This window comes from Antechinus flavipes, chromosome 6 (genome assembly GCF_016432865.1).
Source record: "Antechinus flavipes isolate AdamAnt ecotype Samford, QLD, Australia chromosome 6, AdamAnt_v2, whole genome shotgun sequence".
Classification (NCBI taxonomy): domain Eukaryota; kingdom Metazoa; phylum Chordata; class Mammalia; order Dasyuromorphia; family Dasyuridae; genus Antechinus; species Antechinus flavipes.
This window is the reverse complement of record NC_067403.1, coordinates 139167557-139191001: the sequence shown is the minus strand read 5'-3', so window position 1 is coordinate 139191001 and position 23445 is coordinate 139167557. Positions and strand designations below refer to the sequence as shown.

The window sequence follows — 23445 nt, the reverse complement described above, 5'->3', positions numbered from 1 at the left end:
GTTGCTAACTGGTGAGCAAAAATTAAAAAGTAACCCTCCTTTATTGTTGCTGCTACTCAATATTTTTGACATTAGAGAGGGAAACTATTGATGGATACTATAAAAATGTACTGCATTACATGCATTAAACATCTTTGTACCTTCCATCCCATTACACAAATAACTAAAAATTGACTACAGTACATTAAGTGAAAGATGTAGGAAAAAGATCCGTGAATAATTGTTGGTAGGTTGTGAAGTTCAATAGATTTGGTAAATCATAGTGAGAAGATAAAAAAGTACACATTTACTACATATATAAAGTATCATTATTATTCTGTAAAATTATTAGCATTTAATATATATTAACAAATTTGATTGACTTTTCTCTTTTCCCTCCCGTTTTCTCCTTTAAGATACCTTTAGAGAGCAGCCTTGTGGATGGCCCTGAAGCAAGCCAGATGGAACAGGATAGAACCAACCATATTGAGGGCAATAGATTAAGTCCATTCCTGATACCACCACCTTCTCACATTTGTCAGACAGAGTCACTGGCAGTGAAGCTACAGAATGGCAGTCCATTAACAGAGAGGCCTCATCCAGAAGTAAATTGTGAAAATAGGTGGCTATCATTCAAGAACAGTTATGGAATGCCCCCTGCAAAGGAAAGCCAGAATAATTGTGTCAGCCCAGACTTCATGCACGAAGATAGAGAGTATCCCAAGTGTATGCAAAATGGGGGACTAAAACGTACATCTAGTGAGCCTTCTCTCTCTGGAATCCATCAGAACAAGAAAGTGAAACAAGATCAAGATATCAATGGGGAAAGACATGACTTCAGGAGAAATCAAGAAGGAAATAATCAAGGTGAAAACAGCAATCAACCAAATGTCTCCAATTCATGTAACAAGGTGCCTCTGAACTTCACAGTTCAGGAAGAATTAGTCTCAGATTTTCCCTGCTCTGCAAGGCATAACTTCAGTGAGTCTGAAAACTCACAATTTAAAAATCAAAATGAGCAGGAGAGGAAAAATGCTAGTTACTCAAACAAGAACATTGTATTATATCTTAAAAACAAGGCAGTGCCAATGCCTAATGGTGCTACAGTTTCTGCCTCTTCTATGGAAAACACACATGGTGAACTCCTGGAAAAAACACTGTCTCCATATTATCCAGATCGTGTTTCCATTGCAATGCAGAAAACCACATCTCACATAAATGCCATTAATAGTCAGGCTACTAATGAGTTGTCCTATGAGGTCACTCATTCATCACATACCTCAGGGCAAACTAACTCCCCACTGACCTCAAACTCTGAGCTGCCTCAAGTGCCAGCTGCAGTGGTGCCTGAGGCCTGCAATGCTGATAACTCCAGTGTACCAGCTACAATGCCAGATAGCTATCCCCTTCAGAAGCCAGAAAAACAGGTGCAACAACAGAAATCCATTTTTGAGATATGTCCCTCTCCAGTAGAGAACCGTAACCACCAAGGAACCCCAGAGCTGGTACCTGTTGAAGAATTCTGTCTAGGTTCTGGCAACAACCTGCAAATTCCTGGTGGCAACTCTGATGGATATTCAAAGCAAACTGAAATGAGTGGAGCTTACTTGAGGCAAAACTCTGTGTTTGCAAAGGATTCTCTCATTGCCACTACTCCTCCACCACCACCCCAATCATCTCCTCTTCCTTTTCTTCTTCCTCTTCTACCTCCTCCTCCTCTTTCTCCTCCTCCAGTTCCACAACCTCCCTCAGAAATGGAAAGCACTCTGCATGATGAGGTGACAGAAAAACCCCATCATTATCCCAGCCAAAGTGAAGAAAATCTTCTAAGGGAAATGAAGAATGAGGGAGTGTCAGAAGGCCCTATGTCTCAGAATCCTGACCTATCCACATGTGCTACCAAATCTTTAATGTTTCCAGAAAAGCCTCAGAATATTTGTGTCCACCAAAATGAAATATCAGCTTCCATTATGACATTGGCAGTTCCCTCATGCTCTGAGGGAAAAAAGCCAATATCAGAACAGCCCAATCAACAACCAGAAGTTATTGGAAGTGGTAGAGATCTCCAGCAACACTATCAGAAGTTTATTGGACAAAAAGATCAAGAAGTATCAAGTGAGAAGGAAAGGCAGGAGGCAAAAGAGCATGTGCTACAAACTCAGTCATACCTGAAACCAGGCTGGATTGATCTAAATTCCTCTCACTTTCATCAAGGAGAGTCTCACCCAAAATCTAAGGAAGAATTATTGAGGATGATGCTTCAATATCAGTCCAATAAAATTGATCAGATGACCTCAAAACAATATTCCAGGGGTCCCAACTTATCCAAAGGAACCCAAGGGCAAACTTACATCCAGAAAATGGTGCAACAGGATCAGATGCCCCAGATGTACCAAATGGAGAATGTCCAAGTGCAGTCTCAGGCCCTGATGGACCAGTTCCAAAAGCATTCATCCCAAATGCCCCTCCCTAAGATAGAATCTCCACTCCAAGTCCATATGCAGGCACACTGCATACCAAAATTTAATTTTCAAGGAAAACCAGATTACCAAGTTGAGAAACCCTTAGACCCATCACTGAAACAGCAGCACTTGAACCCTCAGGCTGCAGAAACTGAGCCATTCTTACCCTCACACCTGTCACAGCATTCACTTCAGAAACAGGCAGCACAAGCAAAATTGCCTTTAAACCTTCCTCTCACTCTAAATCAGCAGCAGCAAAAAATTAATGGGAAGAATAAAGAAGCAGGGCTCCAAATTTTTCCTCATTCACATGGCAGTAATGAGCAACAGAAAGAGAGGCCCTCCTTTGGTCAGACGAAAAGAGAGGAATGCCTTCATTCTGAAAATCAGTATAATAAGTCTGATGAGTTCCTATCTCATAACACACATGTAGGGCTAGAGCAGGTACACAATATCAATAGTAAAAACTCTTCTTATGGCCAGATGCTGAAATCAAACATAAACACACAACTTTCATGCCAAAACAATATATACTTGGCTTCAGAAAGGAAGGAAAATACCAGTAATTCTGAATTCTTCATAGGAAACAAAACACAAGACTTGCAACTTATGCAATACTTTCCAAATAATACAACTTCAAAAGCAGGTGTGTCTCATAGGTGCTTTCAAGAACAGGGACATAACTTGCAGCAAGCGTCTCCCCATCAACAGTTACCACCTCAGCAACCACAGGGATATCACAATAAGAACCAAGACTTGCCTAGCAAGCAAATAACTCAGGACCTTCAGCAAAGGTACTCATTGCATCACCAACCAGCTGCCCTAGCTGTTCCAGAACAGAGAGCAAATCACATTCAATCACCTCCACAAAAGGACTTCCAAAAGCATGCTGCCCTACGGTGGCACCTCCTGCAAAGGCAAGAGCAACAACAAGCTCAACAAGCCAAGACTGAGGCTTGCCACAGACAGATGCTCAAGCCAATTAAGGTGGAAAGTGGAGCTAAGCCAAATGCCTGTATGAGTTCCTTGGCAGGACCACCAGAGATCAAAGCATGGAAAAAGGCTGCAAAGCAAGAAGTGCAGCATTTGGGATGTGATCAGTCACAACAAAAGAGCATCATTGAGACCATGGAGCAGCAGCTGAAACAGATTCAGGTTAAGTCCCTGTTTGATCACAAGGCCCTTACAATCAAGTCACAAAAGCATGTGAAAGTAGAAATGGCAGGACCAGTCACTGTGTTAACTAGAAATACCAGTGCTTCAGAACTTGATGGGCATACCCCAACATCAGAGCAGCAAGCAACTTCTTCTTCTGAAAAAACACCCACAAAAAGAACAGCTGGTTCTGTTCTAAATCATTTTTTAGAGTCACCTTCCAAGTTACTAGATACACCTATAAAAAATTTATTGGATACACCTGTCAAGACCCAATATGATTTCCCATCATGCAGTTGTGTAGGTAAGTGCCAGAAATGAAACTCAAACACATGGTGCTCATCCAGAATTAGCAAATTTGCCTTCAGATATGAGATTGTCTTTTTTAGAACCACGTCAACTGGCAGTTTGTAGAGGATCATAAAAATCTGAAGCTTACATTTTTGTCCTTTCAATTAAAGATGCTAGTGTTATACATGAAGAACATCAGAGCTGTACTATTTTTTTTTCCAAAACAGTTGTGCATGTTCATTTATTTTATGTTCAAAGCCTTTTTAAAATATGTGTTTCTGTTTTGGATTATACAATCTGTTTAGCCCTTTGCATCCCATTTCCTTGTGAGGAAAACTATGAAAAGAAATCTAATGAAATAAGAAGATAGTATCTTAGAAAAGTTCATTTAGAAGTTTTTTTAATCATTGTTGAATTTGCTTATACTGGCATTTTTAAAAGATGCATTTTTTATTAAGATGGAAATAAATCTCTATTCTGCTAATGAATTATGAAAAATTATAGCATAAACTTTGAAAGTATCTTTTGTTAGGTATTTATGTCCCAAATGTCCCCCCCCATGATTTTTTTATTATTCTTTCCATTTTATCTTTAAAGTAGCATGCATTTAATAATCAAGTTAGTATCTTTTTTCAAAACTATATTTTGGTTAAAATTCAGGCTATTTGATATATCCTAGAGATATAGGGGGACCTTTATGTCTTTGAATACAGGATTTGTGATTGGGAAAGAAAAAGAATCAAATCCCAAATGCTTCCCTTTTCTGATATTAAAAAACATGTTATTTGAAAGGATATTAAGAAATGACATACTGGATCTGACTAATGATACACCCAGACGAATGTTCTCTTTCTGACAATGATACCAAAAGACATTTTATAAGGGGAATGGGTTAAATGAAGACTAAAACTGTTTATTTTTTTCTTTGTGTGGTCAATGTTAACTACATACATACCTCACAGCAGTCTTTTATAGCTGATGCTGAGTAAATTATAGTCAGGACTTTTTCATTCTCTTCTCTTATCTCCCAATCCCCACAATACCCAAAGCAAATATATATATATATATATATATATATATATATATATATATATATATATATATATATATACACACACACACACATACATGTCGCATGTGTATACACACATGTTATATACATGTTACACATATATGTGGTTTATATACATATGTGTGCATGTGTGTATATTGTTTGCTGAGAACAACAAGGGGACAAATAGACCATTCTATATGGGTTATAGCTCCAGTTTTTTGTCTTGTTTTATTTCTTGTAGAAATCATTCCACACTAAAATAGGAGAGTCTAAACAATGAGATTGAGTTAAGTCTTCTTAATATAAAAGAAGTCTGAATAAGGAAATAAATAGTCCCACTTTGATGTTTGGCAAAGCAAAAGGAGAAATAGAGGTTCTTAAAGAATACAATTAAATTCATCATTGAAGATAAATTTTACTAATGTATAACAATCCAGGTGACAGATAGCTTTTAAAAATTTTTCATTTAAAAATGAAAGTTGTGGTGGAAGTGACATATAATATGTTCTAATTCCCAGCACAATTTTTCTAATTCAGTTCTATTTACTTGATCACTCTCCCACTAAAAGGTCAGTTTTTTTCCTCCCCATCTTTGCAATGCACATCAAAATATTCTTTTTATCTAGCTGCTCTCCTTATTAATCATTTGGCATAATTTCTGGTAGAAGATCAGTCAACTAATTTGCTCATCCTGTAAAAAATTTTTTTTCTATTATAACAAGTCACCTTTAGGGCCCTTAATGTGCAGTTGGGGAATAAGCTTTGTGAATGTAGCCTTAACACTTAGTATAATTGAGGTCTAAAATAATAATCTTCTATTATTTCAACAGAGCAAATTATTGAAAAAGATGAAGGTCCTTTTTATACCCATCTAGGAGCAGGTCCTAATGTGGCAGCTATTAGAGAAATCATGGAAGAAAGGTAATTAACACAAAGGCACAGGGCAGATTAACGTTTATCCTTTTGTGTATGTCAGAATTTTTCCAGGATTCACATACAAAGAAGTAAACAATTGTAAATCAAATAATTATTGGTGGGCTTAGCTACTCCAGTGTTGCCAACATTACACACTGTGCTATTCATCAGAGAGTCACAATATTTGACAGGACTAATAGTCTGTTAGCTGGCACAGGCTGCCCACTTTGAGATGGATGCCAGAAAGCCCAGGCAAGAACAAGAATTAGCCAACCTGAGAGGCACAGGAGTGTTGGCAGGAGCTGAAAAGATAGACCCAGATCTGGCTTTTTCCTGCTGATGATAAAACATGAAAGAAAGAAAAAAATGAGATAATACACAAATGCAGAAGTGAAATGGAGACAAATTTACCTTCAGTTGCCAATTAGCAACTTCCTAAGAAAGTTGCCATTTATGAACAAAGAAGAAAATGTAATACATGGCATATGACAGAATCTGTTTATAACAGCACTTCCTTAGCTGTTAGTTTTGCATGCAGAATGATTTCCCACAGTCTACACAAGCTCTCTATATAAGTAGCCTGCCATTATAAGAGTGATCCATGAATGTAAGCTTCTGTAGCCTCTATGTCTTAGACATCAATGAGGGTGATTGAATCCCTGCATGATTCTACACCTAGGATGCCTTTTCTTTATTAATATTTTATCTAATTGTTAAGATTCATTATGATGCCTCAGACAAAAAAAAAATGCTTAGCTGGAGTCTTACCTCATTCCTTGCTAGCAAGTTCCAATGCTAGCTCATAAATGTATACAAATGTACTAATGACCCATTCCTTAATGATCTGCTGGTATTAGTATGTTTCATTGAATGCTTGATTCATTAGCAGGGAATACCCTAAGTGTAAAGGAAAAATAGAACCCATTGTATAAGGTTTGCTTCCAAAATGCATGTCTAAGGGTTTGTCTGTGTACTAAACTAGACCATTAAAGGAGAGCAGTGGAAATAAAGGTGTTATAACATTTTTTTATGAATTTTTTATGAATTATGTAAAACTTCAAAATTTCTACATTGAGTAGTGAAACAAAAATAATTAAGTGCATGGTTTAGATTATTCCATTTAAACAAAATGAAAGGAAGCCTTATGGATTGTGAGATTTTATATCAGAATAAGCTCTCAACAGCTGTCATCTAATTAGCACTATTTCCAAATTGGTCATTTACAGCTTCTCAATATATTTTCTACCAAGAGAAATAAGGTTGAAACAATTTATTCTTATTTACTTTGAATGGCTCAGATCTTATTTTTTAAAGTAAATAGTAGAATCCTTTAAAAAAATGTTTTGGTCATAGAATTGGATGTGTTGTCAGAGTACATGATTTTGTTTGACCACATTACCGGGTCCATATGCTGATTGTGTGTGTGTATGTGTGTGTGTGTGTGTGTGTGTGTGTGTGTGTGTGTGTGTGTGTGGTGGTTTGTGTTTGTTTCTGTTTTTGTTTTTTAAGGTTTGGACAGAAGGGTAAAGCTATTAGAATTGAGAGAGTCATCTATACTGGTAAAGAAGGCAAGAGTTCTCAGGGATGCCCTATTGCCAAATGGGTAAGTAATATAAGACAAAGTATCAGAGTACTTTGATTAATCCCATTTTAGAAATTCAGTTGCTCATCCCAAGAAATAACTTGAAAACTAGTATCACTTAGTAATATATATTATATATGTTATTTTATAGCCTGTGTACCTCCTATGACAAAAGCAGGTTATTTAAAATATATGTGTATATTATATTTTTGCATGTATACATATATTACATGTATATATACATACACACTATAAAAATGTGTGTATAAAGATATAAAACAGATATATGTGACCTGACTTTTTTAAATTAAATTTTATTTTCTTTCAATTAACAAGCATATTTTTTTCTCCCACATTTCCCCTATCTTCAATTTTTTAAAAATCCTTGTAACAAATCTGTATAATCAAGCAAATTCCCATGTTGTCCCTGTTCAAAATTATGTCATTCTGCATTTTAAGTCCCAATACCTCATATTTAATAGTTACATAATAAATTCTTATTGATTGAGCGGGTAGGGGATGGGAAAGAAATGAACTGATTAGTAATTGGAATTTAATAGAATATTATAAAAGTAAAAGGTATATGTAGATAACTGCTCAGAGTTTAGTCCTTCTAAAAATGTAAGCCCATAGTGATGTCATTACACTGATAATTACAGCTAGCATTTATGCATTCTTAGATTTGCAAAATGTTTACAAATATTATCTCGTTTTATCCTCCCAACAGCCCTAGGAGTTAGGTATTATTGCAATCCCCATTTCACAGAGGAAGTAAAAATTAAGTTAACTTCTCTTAGGGTCACACAGCTAACAATTGTGCAGTCCAGAACTCTATCCAATGAGCCATTTGGCCTTTCATTTAACAAAGAAGGAAAATGTTCCTGTGACCCAGTACTGGATATACTGAAGTTAGCATTTACTAACAATTAATTGATATATTGAGCTAAACAATGAAAAGTTAGGTCTCCCTAAATGTCTTGTTCATAGACAAAGTGAGAAGCCAGTGCCCTTATACATAAAAGCAAAGAAAGTTAGTCAGTCAGTAGATGAGCATAGTTCCAATTTTGAAACATATTTGAACTGTATAAATAGGTATACGTATATTGTATTTAACATATACTTTAAAATATTTAACATGTATGGGATTACCTGCTATCTAGGGGAAGGGGTGGAGGGGAGAGGAAAAGTTGAAACAGAAGTTTTTGCAAGGGTCAATGTTGAAAAATTACCCATGCATATGTTTTGTATATAAAAAGCTATAATAAAAATATATTTTAAGACAAAAAAAGAAACATATCTGAACATGTGACTGTGCTTTTATATACTTCAATTAACAGTGTTTTCTTTTGTTTTGTTGTCTCTTTGGGTTGGTGATATTTCTTTGTGTTGGGGCTGAAACTGTGGTCTATGTAGGTAGTTCGCAGAAGTTGTAATGAAGAAAAGCTACTATGTTTGGTACGGGAGCGAGCTGGTCATACCTGTGAGGCAGCTGTGATTGTGATTCTCATCCTGGTGTGGGAGGGAATCCCACTCTCCCTTGCTGACAAATTATACTCTGAACTTACTGAAACGCTAAGGAAATATGGCACTCTTACCAACCGACGGTGTGCGCTAAATGAAGAGTAAGTGAAGCCAGTTATAATTCTTTTCTTCACTTATTCAATGAAATACAACCAGCATTCTAGAGATTCTGTTGGAATTGGCTCTTGTTCTAAATGAACTTGTTGGAAGGCATGGGGAATCATGAGACTTTAGCCCTTGTCCCTGCTTTGTCTCAATGGTGAGTTAAGACCCCATTTCTATATTTTGTAATGTGAGAATTGAAACACTCAGGCATGCTGCATGAAAACAGTTTGAGATTATTCAAGATCTTGCGAACATTTACCAAAAAGGGGAGGGGTATTATTTGTATTTGAATAATGATTATAAGAAATATGTCTAAGAATTAAGTGAAGGTGATTGGAAATCAAGAGCCATAGCACATTTTTGTTGTGTCCCAAAGCATTTGAGTGATCTCCTCAGGTGATCTGAGTCACCCCAACAAAAAAAAAAAAAAAAAAAAAAAAATCTGACTAAGACTTCCATAAACAGAAGATGCCTATGAGTTTGAAGAGGTACATTTTTGTGGTATATTAATACATGGAATGGCAGACCTGGAATTAGGAAAACTCATCTTTCTAAGTTCAAATCTGGCCTCAGCCACTTACTGTGTGACCTTGGGCAAATCATTTAATCCTGTTTGCTTCAGCTTCCTCATTTTTTAAATGAGCTGGAGAAGGAAATGGGAAACCACTCCAGTATCTTTGCCAAGAAAACCCCAAATGAGGTCACACAGAGAGACACAGCTGAAATGACTAAATAACAACTGTATCTGTATATACACATATACAGAAAGAGAAAGAGAGCAAAAGAGAAGGAGAGGGAGAGAAAGAGTAATCCACAGTAGTGATAAATTGGAGCTCTAATATCTGGAAGAATTATGCTTTAAGAAAAAAAAAAAAGATGATTCCAAAAACTGGGTGGATATTATAGTCATTCATAGCTGTCCTGACAAAACTTTGATCAAAATAGTTGTTATTAGAAAGCCATATGATAGCCATAATAAATTAAAATATTCTTTCCTTATGATTGAGAGTCTTCAGGATTATCATTCTGGTTCCAAAATTATACACAGGAAAAAAGATACATTCTATATATACTCAATTATCTGAGGTTTTTTTCCTATTGCATTCATGCTTATGGAAAAAACTATCAGTATTACTGAACATAGAAGAAACTTCAGAAGCCATCTATTCCAAACCCTTCAGTTTATATATGAAGACACATGAGTTAATTAGAAGAGTTTAATTGACTCACACAAAGTTCACATGGGTTGTAATCATCAGAGGTAGGATTTGAACACAGGTTCAATAATTATTTAATCATTGCCCTCCACCCACTTCTATAAAACTTTTGGTATAATAAAATGAACCCTCCTTCCACACTTGTGCTCAAAACAGAAATCATTTTCATTTCACCTCATAATAAATGAGCATTGTAATTCTAATCACTAATAAGAGGATATTTATCATGAAATTCAATTGTAATGCTTTGACAAGTATGTGTTACAACTATATTCAGTTCCACAATTCATAAGTTTTTCCCTTTTCTTTTTCTTGTATTTTCTCCTTTTCCCAAAATGTAAAAAATAGACTGCTAGGGGCAGCTAGGTGGTGCAGTGAATAAAGCATCAGTCCTGAATTCAGGAGGACCTGAGTTCAAATCTGATTTCCGACACTTAACACATCCTAACTGTGTGACCCTGGCAGGTCACTTAACCCCAATTGTCTCAGCAAAAGAAAAAAAAATAGATTGCTAGGTTTATGTATCCCCTTCTAAATGAAGCCTTTCCTGACCCTGATCTAGTTGCTATTATCCTTCAGATTACTTTTTATTTATTTTGAGGACATATTTTGTTTATGTTTGTGTTTGCACCTATAGTTTTGCTCTATGGAATTAAAGATCTTTAAGGGCAGAAATGTTTTCATTTTTGTCTTTGCATCACCAGGATCAAGAAGAAGGGGGAAGGAGGAATGCCTTGGTGCCATCATTTTTGATAGTGATCTCTCATTTTAAACTCCAGCAATGAATTACAATTGCTCTAACGTGACTTTTTTTGACCCGATGAGCTATTTATTGATAAACTTGTTTTGTCTTATATAATCTCTTTCTCATATTTCATATTTAAATAATTTAAAATAAAAATATGTGTATTCTTATTCAAGACTTATAATATTGTTTACATCCTTAAAGACAAAAAAAGAGAGAGAATACCTGAAAATAAATGCAATAAACTACACTTGTGGATTACTTACCTTTGTAAAGCAGATGGGGTGAATTTTTTTCTCTCATATCTCTTCTGAATTTATATGGGAGAAGTCAAGGTTTAGATTTTCTGCCCAAAATAAAGTATAATTCCACATATGGGCTGCTAAATTCAGATTTAAATTTTCAAAACTAATCAGGCATTGTCACTGAATTTGTTAATGTGATGTGCCTTACATTGCATATTTAATATTTCATTTCCCAGAAAAATCCTCTGGGAGCATTCATCATTAGGAAATTTGAAAATTGGTTCCAGTGTTTTTCTCCAAACAAAAATCAATTGTTTCCTCCAACAAATAAGATTCCCCAGGAATTTCTATTTTGTGACTAGGCTGTGTCAGTCATATATTCAGTTTGAGTGAGTTGGGATGATATGTCTGCCATTACATTGGTCCTCAGTGCCATAAATGCTTTTCTGTCATGGAGGGTAAACTAGAGCTCACGTTTTACAATGTGTTTTTAAAATAATACTTTTATTTTCAAAATGCATGCAAAGATAGTCTTCAATATACACCCTTGCAAAACCTTGAGTTCCAAATTTTTATTCCTCCTTTCCTCTCATACCCCACCCTAGATAGCAAGTAATCCAATATAGGTTAAATATGTTCAGTTCTTATCAATATATTTCCACATTTATCATGCCACACAGGAAAAATAAGATCAAAAAGGGAAAAATGAGAAAGAAAAAAAAGCAAGCAAGTAACAACAAAAAAGGTGAAAATAATATGTTGTGATCTACATTCAGTCCCCATAATCATTTCTGGATGCAGATGTTTCTCTCCATATGATACAATGTTAAATGAGACTTATATATGTGACTTGAAAAGATTTTAAAGGAGACAATATATCTAACTGCACACCTAACAACATTAATGGTTCTTTGTTTCCTTAGACGAACCTGTGCCTGTCAGGGGCTGGATCCTGAAACCTGTGGTGCTTCATTTTCTTTTGGCTGCTCATGGAGTATGTACTACAATGGATGTAAGTTTGCCAGAAGCAAGATCCCAAGGAAATTTAAGCTGCTTGGGGATGATCCAAAAGAGGTTGGTTTTCCATTATGAGCTGTTAACTTCTTTCTGTCTAATGTCTTTCACCTTTTGTAGAGTCACCAGAACTATTATTTTAGGAACTCATGAATATATAAGAGCTCATAGAACTAAGAGCTGGAAGAAGACCTTAGAAACAATTTAGCCTAATCATCCAATTTTACAAATGAGTGACTTGGTAAGATGGAGTGATTTGGTTAAAGTTATACAGGTAGTAAATAGTAGACTTTTTTACTCTAAATACTATTGTATTTCTATTACACTACACTAGAGATAGTAGATGAACAAAAGCTCAACAATTGTCAGTGGGTTGTGATGTTTCTAATTGCCCTGGATTAATATTCATTTGACTTATATTTATAAGTGAAAAAGCAGAACTATGTACTAAACATGGAAAAAGTACTGGACTTACACTCAAGGAAATGAGTTTGAATTCTGTCTCTGATACTCACTAGCTGTATGACCTGGACAAGCAGGGTTTCCTCATAAAGCAAAAGTAGTGACTTGGCATGATAAATGTGGAAATACGTATAAAAGAATTACACAAGTTTAACCTATATTGGATTGCTTGCTGTCTAAGGGAGGGAGTGGGGGAAAGGGAGGAAGAAAAATTTAGAACACAAGATTTTATAAGGATGAATGTTCATAACTATCTTTGCATATATTTTGAAAATAAAAAGTTATTTTTTTTAAAGTAGTGGTTTGGATTCTAGACCTCTAAAGCCTCCTCTTAGTTCCAAATTCAGGACACTGAAAAGAAATGAACTCAGAGTCTAGTGACTTAGGATTAAATCCTGGTTTTTCTATCAGTCACTGACTAGCATTTACTAACCACTTACTACATGACAGATATTGGGCTAAAATTAGGGTTACAAAGAAAGGTAAACTAATAAAATGAAAGTTATTGTAATTATTCCCAACTGCCTCACAGAATGGATGTAGGGACCCAGTGAACTAATGTAGATGAGATTTCCATAAACTATAAACCACTATATGAATGTAGGAAGATGATGGAGATTTTGTAGTAGAAGTATATCATGCTCTTAGCAGTGGATAGGCAAAATATATTATTTCTTTCTAATACTTGATCCTTTTTTAATATTTATTTTTTTAAAATACATGCAAAATAGTTTCCTTTTTTCTTGTTTTTTTTTTAATTTCACATAAGTATTTTATTTTTTATAATACCTTGTTATTTTCAAAATATATGCAAAGAGAGTTTTTAACATTTATTCTTGCAAAACCTTGTATTCCAAATTTTTTTCCCTTTCTTCCCCCTCTTCTCTTCCCCTAGACAGCAAGTATGTTGGATTATACTTAATCATGTGCAATTCTTCCAAACATATTTCTACATTTATCATGCTGCACAAGAAAAATCAGATCAAAAAGGAAAAAAAAAGAAAAAAAAGAAACAAACAAAGGTGAAAATACTATAATGCGATTTACATTCAATCCTTATAATCTTCTTTCTGGACATAGATGGCTTTCTGCATCACAAAACTGTTGAAATTAGTCTGAATCACCTCATTGTCGAGAGCCAAGTCCATCATGGTTGATCATCACATAGTCTTGTTTTTATGTACAATGTTTTCTTGGTTCCACTAACTTCTCTAAGTATCAGTTCATATAATTCTCTCTAGGCCTTTCTAAAATCAGCCTTCTGATCATTTACAAAGATAATTTTCAATACTCCCCTTTGTAAAACCTTATATTCTGAATTTTTCTCCTTTCCAAAGACAGTAAGCAATACAATATTGGTTAGATATATGCAATTCTTCTAAATATATTCCCATATTCGTTTTGCTGTGCAAGAAAAATCAGATCAAAAGGGGAAAAAACACAAAAAAGAAAACAAACAAGGAAAAAGCAACAAAAAGGTGAACATATTGTGCTTTGATCTACATTCATTCTCCATTGTTCTCTCACTCAGTATGGATGGCACTTTCTATCCCAAGTCTATTGAAATTGCCTTGAATCACTACATTGTTGAAAAGAGTCAAGTTTATCACAGTTGAGCATCACATAATCTTGTTATTATTGTGTACAATGTTGTCTTGGTTCTGCCCATTTCACTCAGCATTAGTTAATGCAAGTCTTTCCAGGCTTTTCTAAAATCAGCCTGCTTATCATTTCTTATAGGACAATAACCTTATACTTTATCTTGTTGTGAAATCCCAGTGTTTTTGAGAATTGTAAACATAAAGTTAAATGAGCATATGATGTTCTCTATAATTGTAATCTTACAATCTTACTTTAGGCTATTCAGTTAGAAATAAGCCAGATTTCCTATTCTTATTCATATCATGGATATTTTTTTTTGTGAGATGACATCATGAAAATGTTGCTCTTGGGTTTAAGAAAAATAATCTATTGCTAGTATAATGCAAATGTGGTGTTATTACCAAATTAGCTCGGTAATCAATTTATCAAAATTTTGTTATCTACAAAAATTTTTTCCTTAAGAACAATTTCTTTGTTGAAGACGTTTAAGTATTTTGTAGCCTATAGGATATCATTCGGACAATATGATCAATTATTGTTTGACTGAACCTCTTGATTATGTTTTGCATTTCAGCTGTAATCAATCTTAAAGAAATCTAGAGCAAATCTGAAACATTTTATGTTGTTATGTGACTTTGAATGTAATCAATGTATACATACAAAATGAATAAGTAATAAAAAATAATACTTCTTTACTGCCTTTTGAAAACTCAGTCTTATTCTGTTTATGGCTCTAATAGTTTGCTGATGAAGAGTAAGAAAATGAAAGTCCAAGTATTCGTGGATTAGTAATATAAAGATTTCGTAAGGAAACATTGCTTGCATTTTAAAACAACATTGCCCAAATGCACAAAATGTTCTTTTTAGTATTTTAAAGTCACTGTGATTTCAGAGCCAAATGAACAGTGGCAGTTTTTTGTTATGACAACAAGTTTTATTTTATCCACTAAAAAGTAATTTCATATCCTTTCTATAAATCCTTATCTCCTGGAACAGGAATTCACATACACTAAATGGAAGGGGGTGACCAGTAATCTCTTCTCTGAGAATAGATAGGAGAACATAGTTTCAATTCTGAGCAAAATTAACAGTGAATTACAGAGGATGTAGATCTGTCCCACCATCTAAATAAAATCAATGGAGATTATACTAGGCTGCCACTCTTTTAACAGCTAATGCCAGGCTTATCTTTTATTTGATAATATATTTGTACTAAAATCAAAATTCTAAACATGAGGCAAAAATAGAGCAGTTTTATGAGATAATTTTACATATTTATAAATGCAAGAAAGGCAATCTCTGAATCAGGAGGTCCTAGGTTCAAGTCTCACCTACGATATGCTGTTTGAGTGACTCTGAGTAAGGGACTTAATGTCTCATTGTGGATTTGAACAAATGTTGCTAATCTGTTTTGGTAGATGCCATTTCTTTATCACAGAATCCTCTGCATTGTTAGGATAATGAACTTGGGGCAAAAACAAAAACAAATAAGCAACAAGAAAAATGCAATATATTTCACTTTAAAAGATTATTGTTCTCCTTCAAATGAAAACATAAATGGATATTCCTTCTTTATGGTGAATAGACTCAAACTCTTGCTTCAAGGTTTTTATCCAAATTGGAAGAATTTCAATTATTTTTTATTGATACATTGAAAACTCATTTTGACTTATTAAAATAATTTTTGTAAGCTACTACATGAAGCTTAAAAATAGATATAGTAAGCCAAGAGTGGCTTTTCAATTTATTATCCTCTTTGGATGCTAATGGGAAAGTGTGAGAACAAATAAACTTTTTCTTTCCAAATATGAGTTGTATTTCTGTGGTATCCAATAATCTATTAAAATATCTCTTAAGATCTGAATATTTGATAGAATATGTATAAAACATCTAGATGACTGATCTCAGTTCACTTTGCATTCAAATATTATAGAGATATGCAAATATATTCTATATTATAAGGTTGCATGAGTAAAGGAATATATTTTCATTTATACCAAAGATATAGGTAGACAATTCAAAGCTAATTGCCTTTATATGGAGAGAAAATAATATATACTCTATACAATATTTAATTTTGTGCAGGAAGAAAAATTGGAATCTCATTTGCAAAATCTGTCTACTCTGATGGCACCTACATATAAGAAACTTGCTCCTGATGCATATAATAACCAGGTGAGTTTAAAATAATTGATATAATTGGAATAATTTATTTCTTGTATTTTGATTTGATTTATGCCTTTTTTGCCTCAAAAAAGGTGTTTCCCTTCTCTTCCTTAAAACCTGTTATAATATGGTGTCCTTGATACACAAAAATTAGGGACTGATAATTAAAAGATAGGGAATGGTGGAGAGAAGGCAGAATAGGAAATATTTCCATTCCATTATAATGATGAATTTCCTACTGTTATTTCATCTTTTTTTCTCAGTCTCTTCAATGTATTTTAGGTTTTTTTTCAACTTGTCTCTTTGAGTGTTTGACAATTAATACAAACTTCTGTGCTTTTCTTAATGATTCCCATTGCTTATATCTTATTTTAAATGTATTATTATAAATATAAAAGTGAAGGTCTAGTGTGTTTACATAAATGCATGTGCTTAAATAAGCAGGCTATAGCCAATTTACAAATAGGTTATGTTACAAAAGTTCATTTGTAAGTCAGTTATTTGGGATTCAGAGTTCATTCTCTCATAGAAATAACATTTTAAGTGATGTTTAGGATCTCAAGGCAGCACTTAATGTACCTGAAACATAATACTGTTTTAAACTTTGCCACCAACTATAGGCATATTCTTCTGGGGAAATGCCATCAAGTCGATAAAGCAACAAGAATTTCTTAAGCCCTTACTGTCTGCCAAGTTCCATGCTAAGCAATCAAAACTCTCCACACATTGGGCTCAGTTTTGCTGAAGCAAAGAGCAAGACTGTTAGGAATTTGGAAAGCTGTTCATATTGAATAGTTTTTAAAAGATGTAACTTTATACCTGTTCTATCTACACAGTCAATCACAGGCCACACCCAAGTACACTACACCAATGGCCTCCAAATGCTCACGCTCCAATGGTCTGTCAGGGTACGTCCAGATAACATGGTCATGCCCAAACAAGATTTTTTTTCCATTTTTTTTTTGTTCATACTTGTTATTTCATGTATAGAGGGAAACTCTCCATGAAGAAACTTTTCCTTCAATATGGAACAATACAGAGTCTTTAGTGTCTCTTTCACACAGTATTTCTTTAGATATTTGAAGACAGCTTTGATGGACCATCTTCTTTCCCTTCCTCACTCCCAACACAAGTTTTGTCTTTTTACAAGCTTTGTTCTTTCAGCTAGCATAGTTTCTTGATGTTTATCATCCTGGTTACCTTACTCTAGATGCTGCCTACATTGTTGATAACTGTTCTCAAAGTATGATATCCAGAACTGGTCTTATTTCTTCATATGTGTGCTGACCAGCACAAAATATGAGAGGTGGGACCATCCATTAGCTTCCTTGATCTGAAGTCCAAGTTTCATATTAAATATGATAATTTCCATGTTTTATTCCCAACTGTTTCTCATCTTAAGTTACCCATGTTGTACTGAATTCAGTCTTTTTTAAAAAAATTATTATCCTGACTGTGGCTCCAATTGTATTTTGAATTGTTTCTTTCTAGCACTTGCAACATTTTTTTTAATCTTAGAGCTCTGGAATTTGACTATAATATTCCTGGTAGTTTTAATTTTGTGATCTCTTTCAAAGCTAATCAATGGATTCTCTGGATCTAAGTTATCAGGACAGTTTTTTTTGATGATTCATTGAAATATGTCTAAGCTGTTTTTTTTTTTTTTTTAATGACTGTAAGATAATTCACTAATTCCTAAATCGTCTCTCCTTGAGCCATTTTCTAGGTGAGTTTTTTTCTAATTAATTATTTCTTTCATTTTTTTAAACTTTATTTTATTATTTTTTGAAGGCTCACAGTCTTCCATTTTCCCAATTCCTATTTTAAGGAGTTATTTTCTCTAGTGAGCTTAACCAATTCTGATTTTTTAAGGAATTCTTTTCTTCAGAATTTTGTACCACTTTTACCATTAGAACCATTCTTTTTTTTTTTTAACCTTATTTTCTTCAGGTTTTTTTTTTTTTTTTTGGTGCTTCCCTTATCAAACAGTTGATTTTCTTTTCCTAATTTTATTGTATCCCTCTCATTTCTTTTTCTACTTTTTTCTCCTGCTCTCTTATCTCTTTAATTTTTAGGAATTCTTCTGGCCCCAATTAGAATTTTTTCTTTGAGGCTTTTCTTCTAGATGTTTTCATATTGTTGTCTTCTAAATTTATGTCTTAGTCCTCCTTGCCACTACAGTAGGTTTTTATGCTCAAATTTCTGTTTAAAAATTGTTTGCTCATTTTCCAGCTTATTCTTTAACTTTGAACTTTATGTTAAGTTGGGCTATGCTCACTTGGGAATGGAGAGACACTGTCCCAAGTTTCATGTTTTTTCATGGTACTGTTTTCAGAGTTAGTCTGGGTGTCTTTAAGTCTTCAATATTTTCAAGATGGTGTGATCTTGAGAAAGATATAGTTACTATTCTTGTGGTCTACACTATATCTTTATCCAAGAAAGGTCCCTGCTCCCCTGCAGCCATAAGTTTGAGTACTTCTCTTTGCTTTGGAATTGTAACCAAAATTCCTGATTCCATATGACCACTATTCTCCATCCAAGAACTATGATGCAGAATTGCATATGGGCCAATCAGTGCCATTTGCATCCAGTACCAACTGAAAGGTCCCTTGTAATCTCTTTCTGATTAGTTTTTTCTGATTTAAAAAACATAATTGAAGGACTTACAGTTATCCATGTTAAAATACACAATTGTTTATGTTCAGTGGTATCAAGCAAATACTTTTCATTGAATAAATATAATTCCTGAATAAATTATTATATGTGGTGGTTGAAATGCAGGGAGAACTATTTTCTTTCCTGTAATGATGTTTTTTTCTTAAATTCAGCTAGAAATTTTGATATACCATATATTGAATTTAACATATATTTTAACATAATTAACATGTATTGTACTATCTGACATCTAGGGGAGGAGGTAGGGGGAAGGAGAGGATAATTTGCAAGGGTCAGTGTTGAAAAATTACCCATGGATATGATTTGTAAATAAAAACCTTTAATAAAAAAGAAAAAATAAATTTTGATATACTCTGTAACCTGCCCATTTGTAGATATCATGTCTTTGTTGACTTGATCTAAGTTCTATCTTTTCTAGGGACATCCTTTCAAAAATCAACAGCAATACAAATACCAAAGCAAAATAGACATACCCATTAGAATATGCTTTTAAAATAGTCTTTGAAATTTTTTATTTGATGACTTTGAAATGCACCTGAACCAGTTTCTCCTTAAGCAGATATCTGTTTATTTTGTTGAGCTCATTTCAAAGCTAATGACGCTAAAACAATTTCTCACATTTAGCCTTGTTGATTGTGTGCTGTCTTTTAGTGAATAAGCACATATAGAGCCTGTATATTAAAAAAATTACATAAGTACAAGGCTGTGTGGCATATTAACTAAGGACCAAATGAGAATTAAAAAATTCATGATTTGGTATACTGTTGGAATATAATTGTATTTTGGTTTAAGTACTATTCTGTATTCTGGATAGAGTTGTCAGTGAGTGGAAAATATTGATTAAGCCTAGGTTTTTACCATAAAATGAAAAATATTTGCTTCTTGGTCAAACTTATGGAAATTTAAAACATTAACAACATACACAAATGACTCTACTAAAGGTAGAAGGGCTTAATTCAAATAAGACATATGAGAAACCTCAATAGCAAAGCTATAGCTAAACTCTTTTTTCCTCCAGTGTATATTAAATTTTATGTTATGTTAATGAAACTATATAGAAGATAATCCAAGTCTTAGATCCTCTCTGCACTTTTCTTACACATATTGTATCCCAACAGTCTTAGTGAAGTTTTAAGCTCTAATAGTTTAAATTGTGTGTGTGTGTGTGTGTGTGTGTGTGTGTGTGTGTGTGTGTGTGTGTGTAGGCTACTGATTAAGGGTGCTGCGTGATAATTTTAGAGGTTGGTGAGTTTATAGATTTTTATTTCTTCCTCTAGAAGAAATGCCACTTAATGCCACTTATCATCTAGGGGAGGATGGATCACGTTGAGATAAATTTATTGGATTAGATTCCTGTGAGACAGAGTCTTCTGCATGGAGCCATCCTTTGTGCTAATCCTTGAAGGGCAGCTTAATCCTGAGTTCAGCCTTTTTTGCCTTGTATTGATCAGCTCCAATTTAATCTGCTTGCATAATTGTTTTCATGTTGTTTTCTCCATGGGACTACAAGCTCCTTGAGAAAGAAGTGGAATTTTGCAGTTGTTAACATGCTCTTTTGCTTTTCTTTGTATCCCTAGTGCTAAGCATAGTGCCTGGCACATAATAAATTTACTTGTTGATGGATTGACTTTTTAAACTTCCTTTACCAGTCACCTATTTATGTTTACTAATCCCACTTTGAGATGCCTTCTAGCTGTGGGGCTCTAGCTATTGATGATGTTTATTAGTACTTTTGATTGTGGCTGAAAGAATGTAGGCAATGGCGTTAATTGCCTAGTAGTCCTAAACTCCTTTAGATACATATAAAGACTTTTCTTTAGTTTGCATTTGTTCCCAAGTTGCACAATGCCTTTGTTCCAAATGTATATAGATCATGTTTTTTCTGTTTGTCACCTGCTTACCTAATCTCTTGGTTGCTTTCCAATCATCCCACAACTCCAACTTGCTTGGAGTTATGTTTCACTCTGTTTTCACAGAATTTCTTCTGCTTTGTTGCTATCAGTCTTATTGACTTCAAAAGGTTGTTATGATGATCAAATGTAAAATTTCCTATGAAAGTAATTTATTATCATCATTACTTTAATCATTCTTCTCTTGTTTCATGGAATTAAGGTAAAAACTGTTGTTCAGTCATTGTCAATCATGTCTGAATCTTCATGATTCCATAGACCATAGCATGCCAGGCTTTCTATCCTCCACTCTCTCTCTAAGACTGTCGAAGTTCATGTTCATTGTTTCCATATATCTATTCATCTTATCCTCTGCCCTCCCCTTTTCCTTTTGCTTTCAAATTTTCCCAACATCAGGACCTTTTCCAGTGATTCCTATCTTCTCATTATGTGGCCAAAGTACTTGAGCTTCAGCTTTAGTATTTGACCTTTCAGTGAATAGTCTGAATTAAGTTTTTTAAAGTATTGACTGACAATCTCCTTGCTGTCCAAGAGACTCTCAAAAGCCTTCTCCAGCACCACAATTCAAAGGCATCTACTCTGTGCTCAGCTTTCCTTATAATGCAATTCTAACAACCATACATTGCTATTGGAAAAAACATAGCTTGGGCTATATTTTGTTGGCAAAGCAATGTCTCTATTTTTTAAAATGCTGTCCATATTTGCCATTGCTTTCTATCAATGAGAAAGCGTTTCTTAATTTCATGGTTGTAGTTACCATGTGCAGTGACCTTTGATTCCAAAAATATAAAATCTGACACTGCTTCCATTGTTTTTTCTATTTGCCAGGAAGGGATAGAACCATTTGCCAAGATCCTATGTTAAGCTTCAACTTAGTTTTCACACTCTCTTCTTTCACTCTCATCAAGAGACTTCTTAATTCCTCTTCACTTTTTGCTATCAGATTGTTTATAGTATCATAATATATTTCTTATCCATTCCCTTCTTTCAATTCACAAGATTACTCTAGTTTAATCCAACATATACTTCCAGAATCTCCCTTCTTCAATACACCATCCCTATAGCTGCCAAGATTATCTTCCTTGTGGCATAACACCAACCATATCATGCCCCTCTTCAAAGCCTTCAGTGGCTATTTTCTCTAAGATAAAATAAAAACTGAGTCTAACATTTTAAAGCCCTCCCTAATCTGGCTCCAAACTACCTTTGCTCACATTCTATATTCCAATCAAACAGGCCAACTGATTATTCCTGAGCTTGCCAATCTATTCCCCACTTTTTGCAAAAAGCTGTTTCCAGTGTCTTGGATGCACTTCCTCTATCTCCAGGAATCTTAGTTTCTTCAAAATTCAACCTCCTCTCAAGTACAACCTCCTGTGAAACACCTTCTTGAATGCCCATGCTCCCCACCTGTTGTTGCTCTCTCTTCAAATAAGATACTTACTTACTAAAACACATGATAGTGCAAGGGTTAAGAAATGCATGGCCAAATTTAAGGCCTGCCTCTGTTCCATAATGCTGTATGACAAAAAAAAATAACACTGTAATGCTATGTGACTCTGGGAAAATCACTTAACCTTTTAGTGGTGACACACTTCAGTGAAAAAGGGCCCCTTTATCATGCTCCAATGGACTCCTGCTGTCACATATTATCTTAGAAAACCACATACTAACATTATTTATGTTGTATTATATTTTTACTTCTTTTATTAAATATTTCCCAATCAGATTTGAATTTGAGTGCACTGAGATTGTGGGGTGTTTGATAGCTCTGCTTTAGAAAACTTTCTGAGACTAGAGAAGTGACAAAGAAAGTAGCAATCTGTCCTAGAAGTTCCCTAAATGAATAAAATTGTAAGTCCAATCCCAATTTATTTACATGTACACATGTTGGATCTCTCTAATAGAAGGATATTTCATTTTAGTCTTTCTGTGTCCAATATCTAATATAGGAGCTTAACAAAATTATGTTAAATTGAAATTATATAACTCATCATGAATGAGGTATATCATCAGGAGCCAGTCAAGCCTCACAAGCATGTGATTTTTTTAGTACTTCAACATGACACTTTAATTCACAATCAGAAAGATATGTATTTTATTCCCCCAAATAATGGGGAGGTAGGTGGTGAAGTGGAGAGTGAAGTCAGGAGTCAGGAGGACCTGAGTTAAAAGCCATACTCAGATGTCAAGTAGCTGTGTGACTCTGAATAAGTTATTTAACCCTGTTTGTCTTAATCTCTTATCTGTAAAAGGAGCTAGAGAGGGAAATGGCAAATCATTACAGTATTTTTGCCAGTAAAATCTTAAATAGGGCCACAGAGAGTAGAACATGACTGAAAAT

The 23445-nt window shown here is 34.3% G+C and overlaps 1 protein-coding gene across 1 annotated transcript in view; it reads left to right on the top strand.

Annotated features, from left to right (window-relative positions):
• The first annotated feature begins 400 nt into the window (after positions 1 to 400).
• Positions 401 to 23445, top strand: part of TET2 (tet methylcytosine dioxygenase 2) — a 45101-nt gene continuing 22056 nt past the window's right edge. Inside the window, exons 1-6 of the mRNA XM_051967446.1 lie at positions 401 to 3900; positions 5772 to 5862; positions 7366 to 7459; positions 8852 to 9060; positions 12195 to 12345; positions 16435 to 16524. Of these exons, the coding sequence (XP_051823406.1) occupies positions 441 to 3900; positions 5772 to 5862; positions 7366 to 7459; positions 8852 to 9060; positions 12195 to 12345; positions 16435 to 16524 (4095 nt within the window). The 5' untranslated portion in view covers positions 401 to 440. The remainder of the gene's footprint in view (positions 3901 to 5771; positions 5863 to 7365; positions 7460 to 8851; positions 9061 to 12194; positions 12346 to 16434; positions 16525 to 23445) is intronic.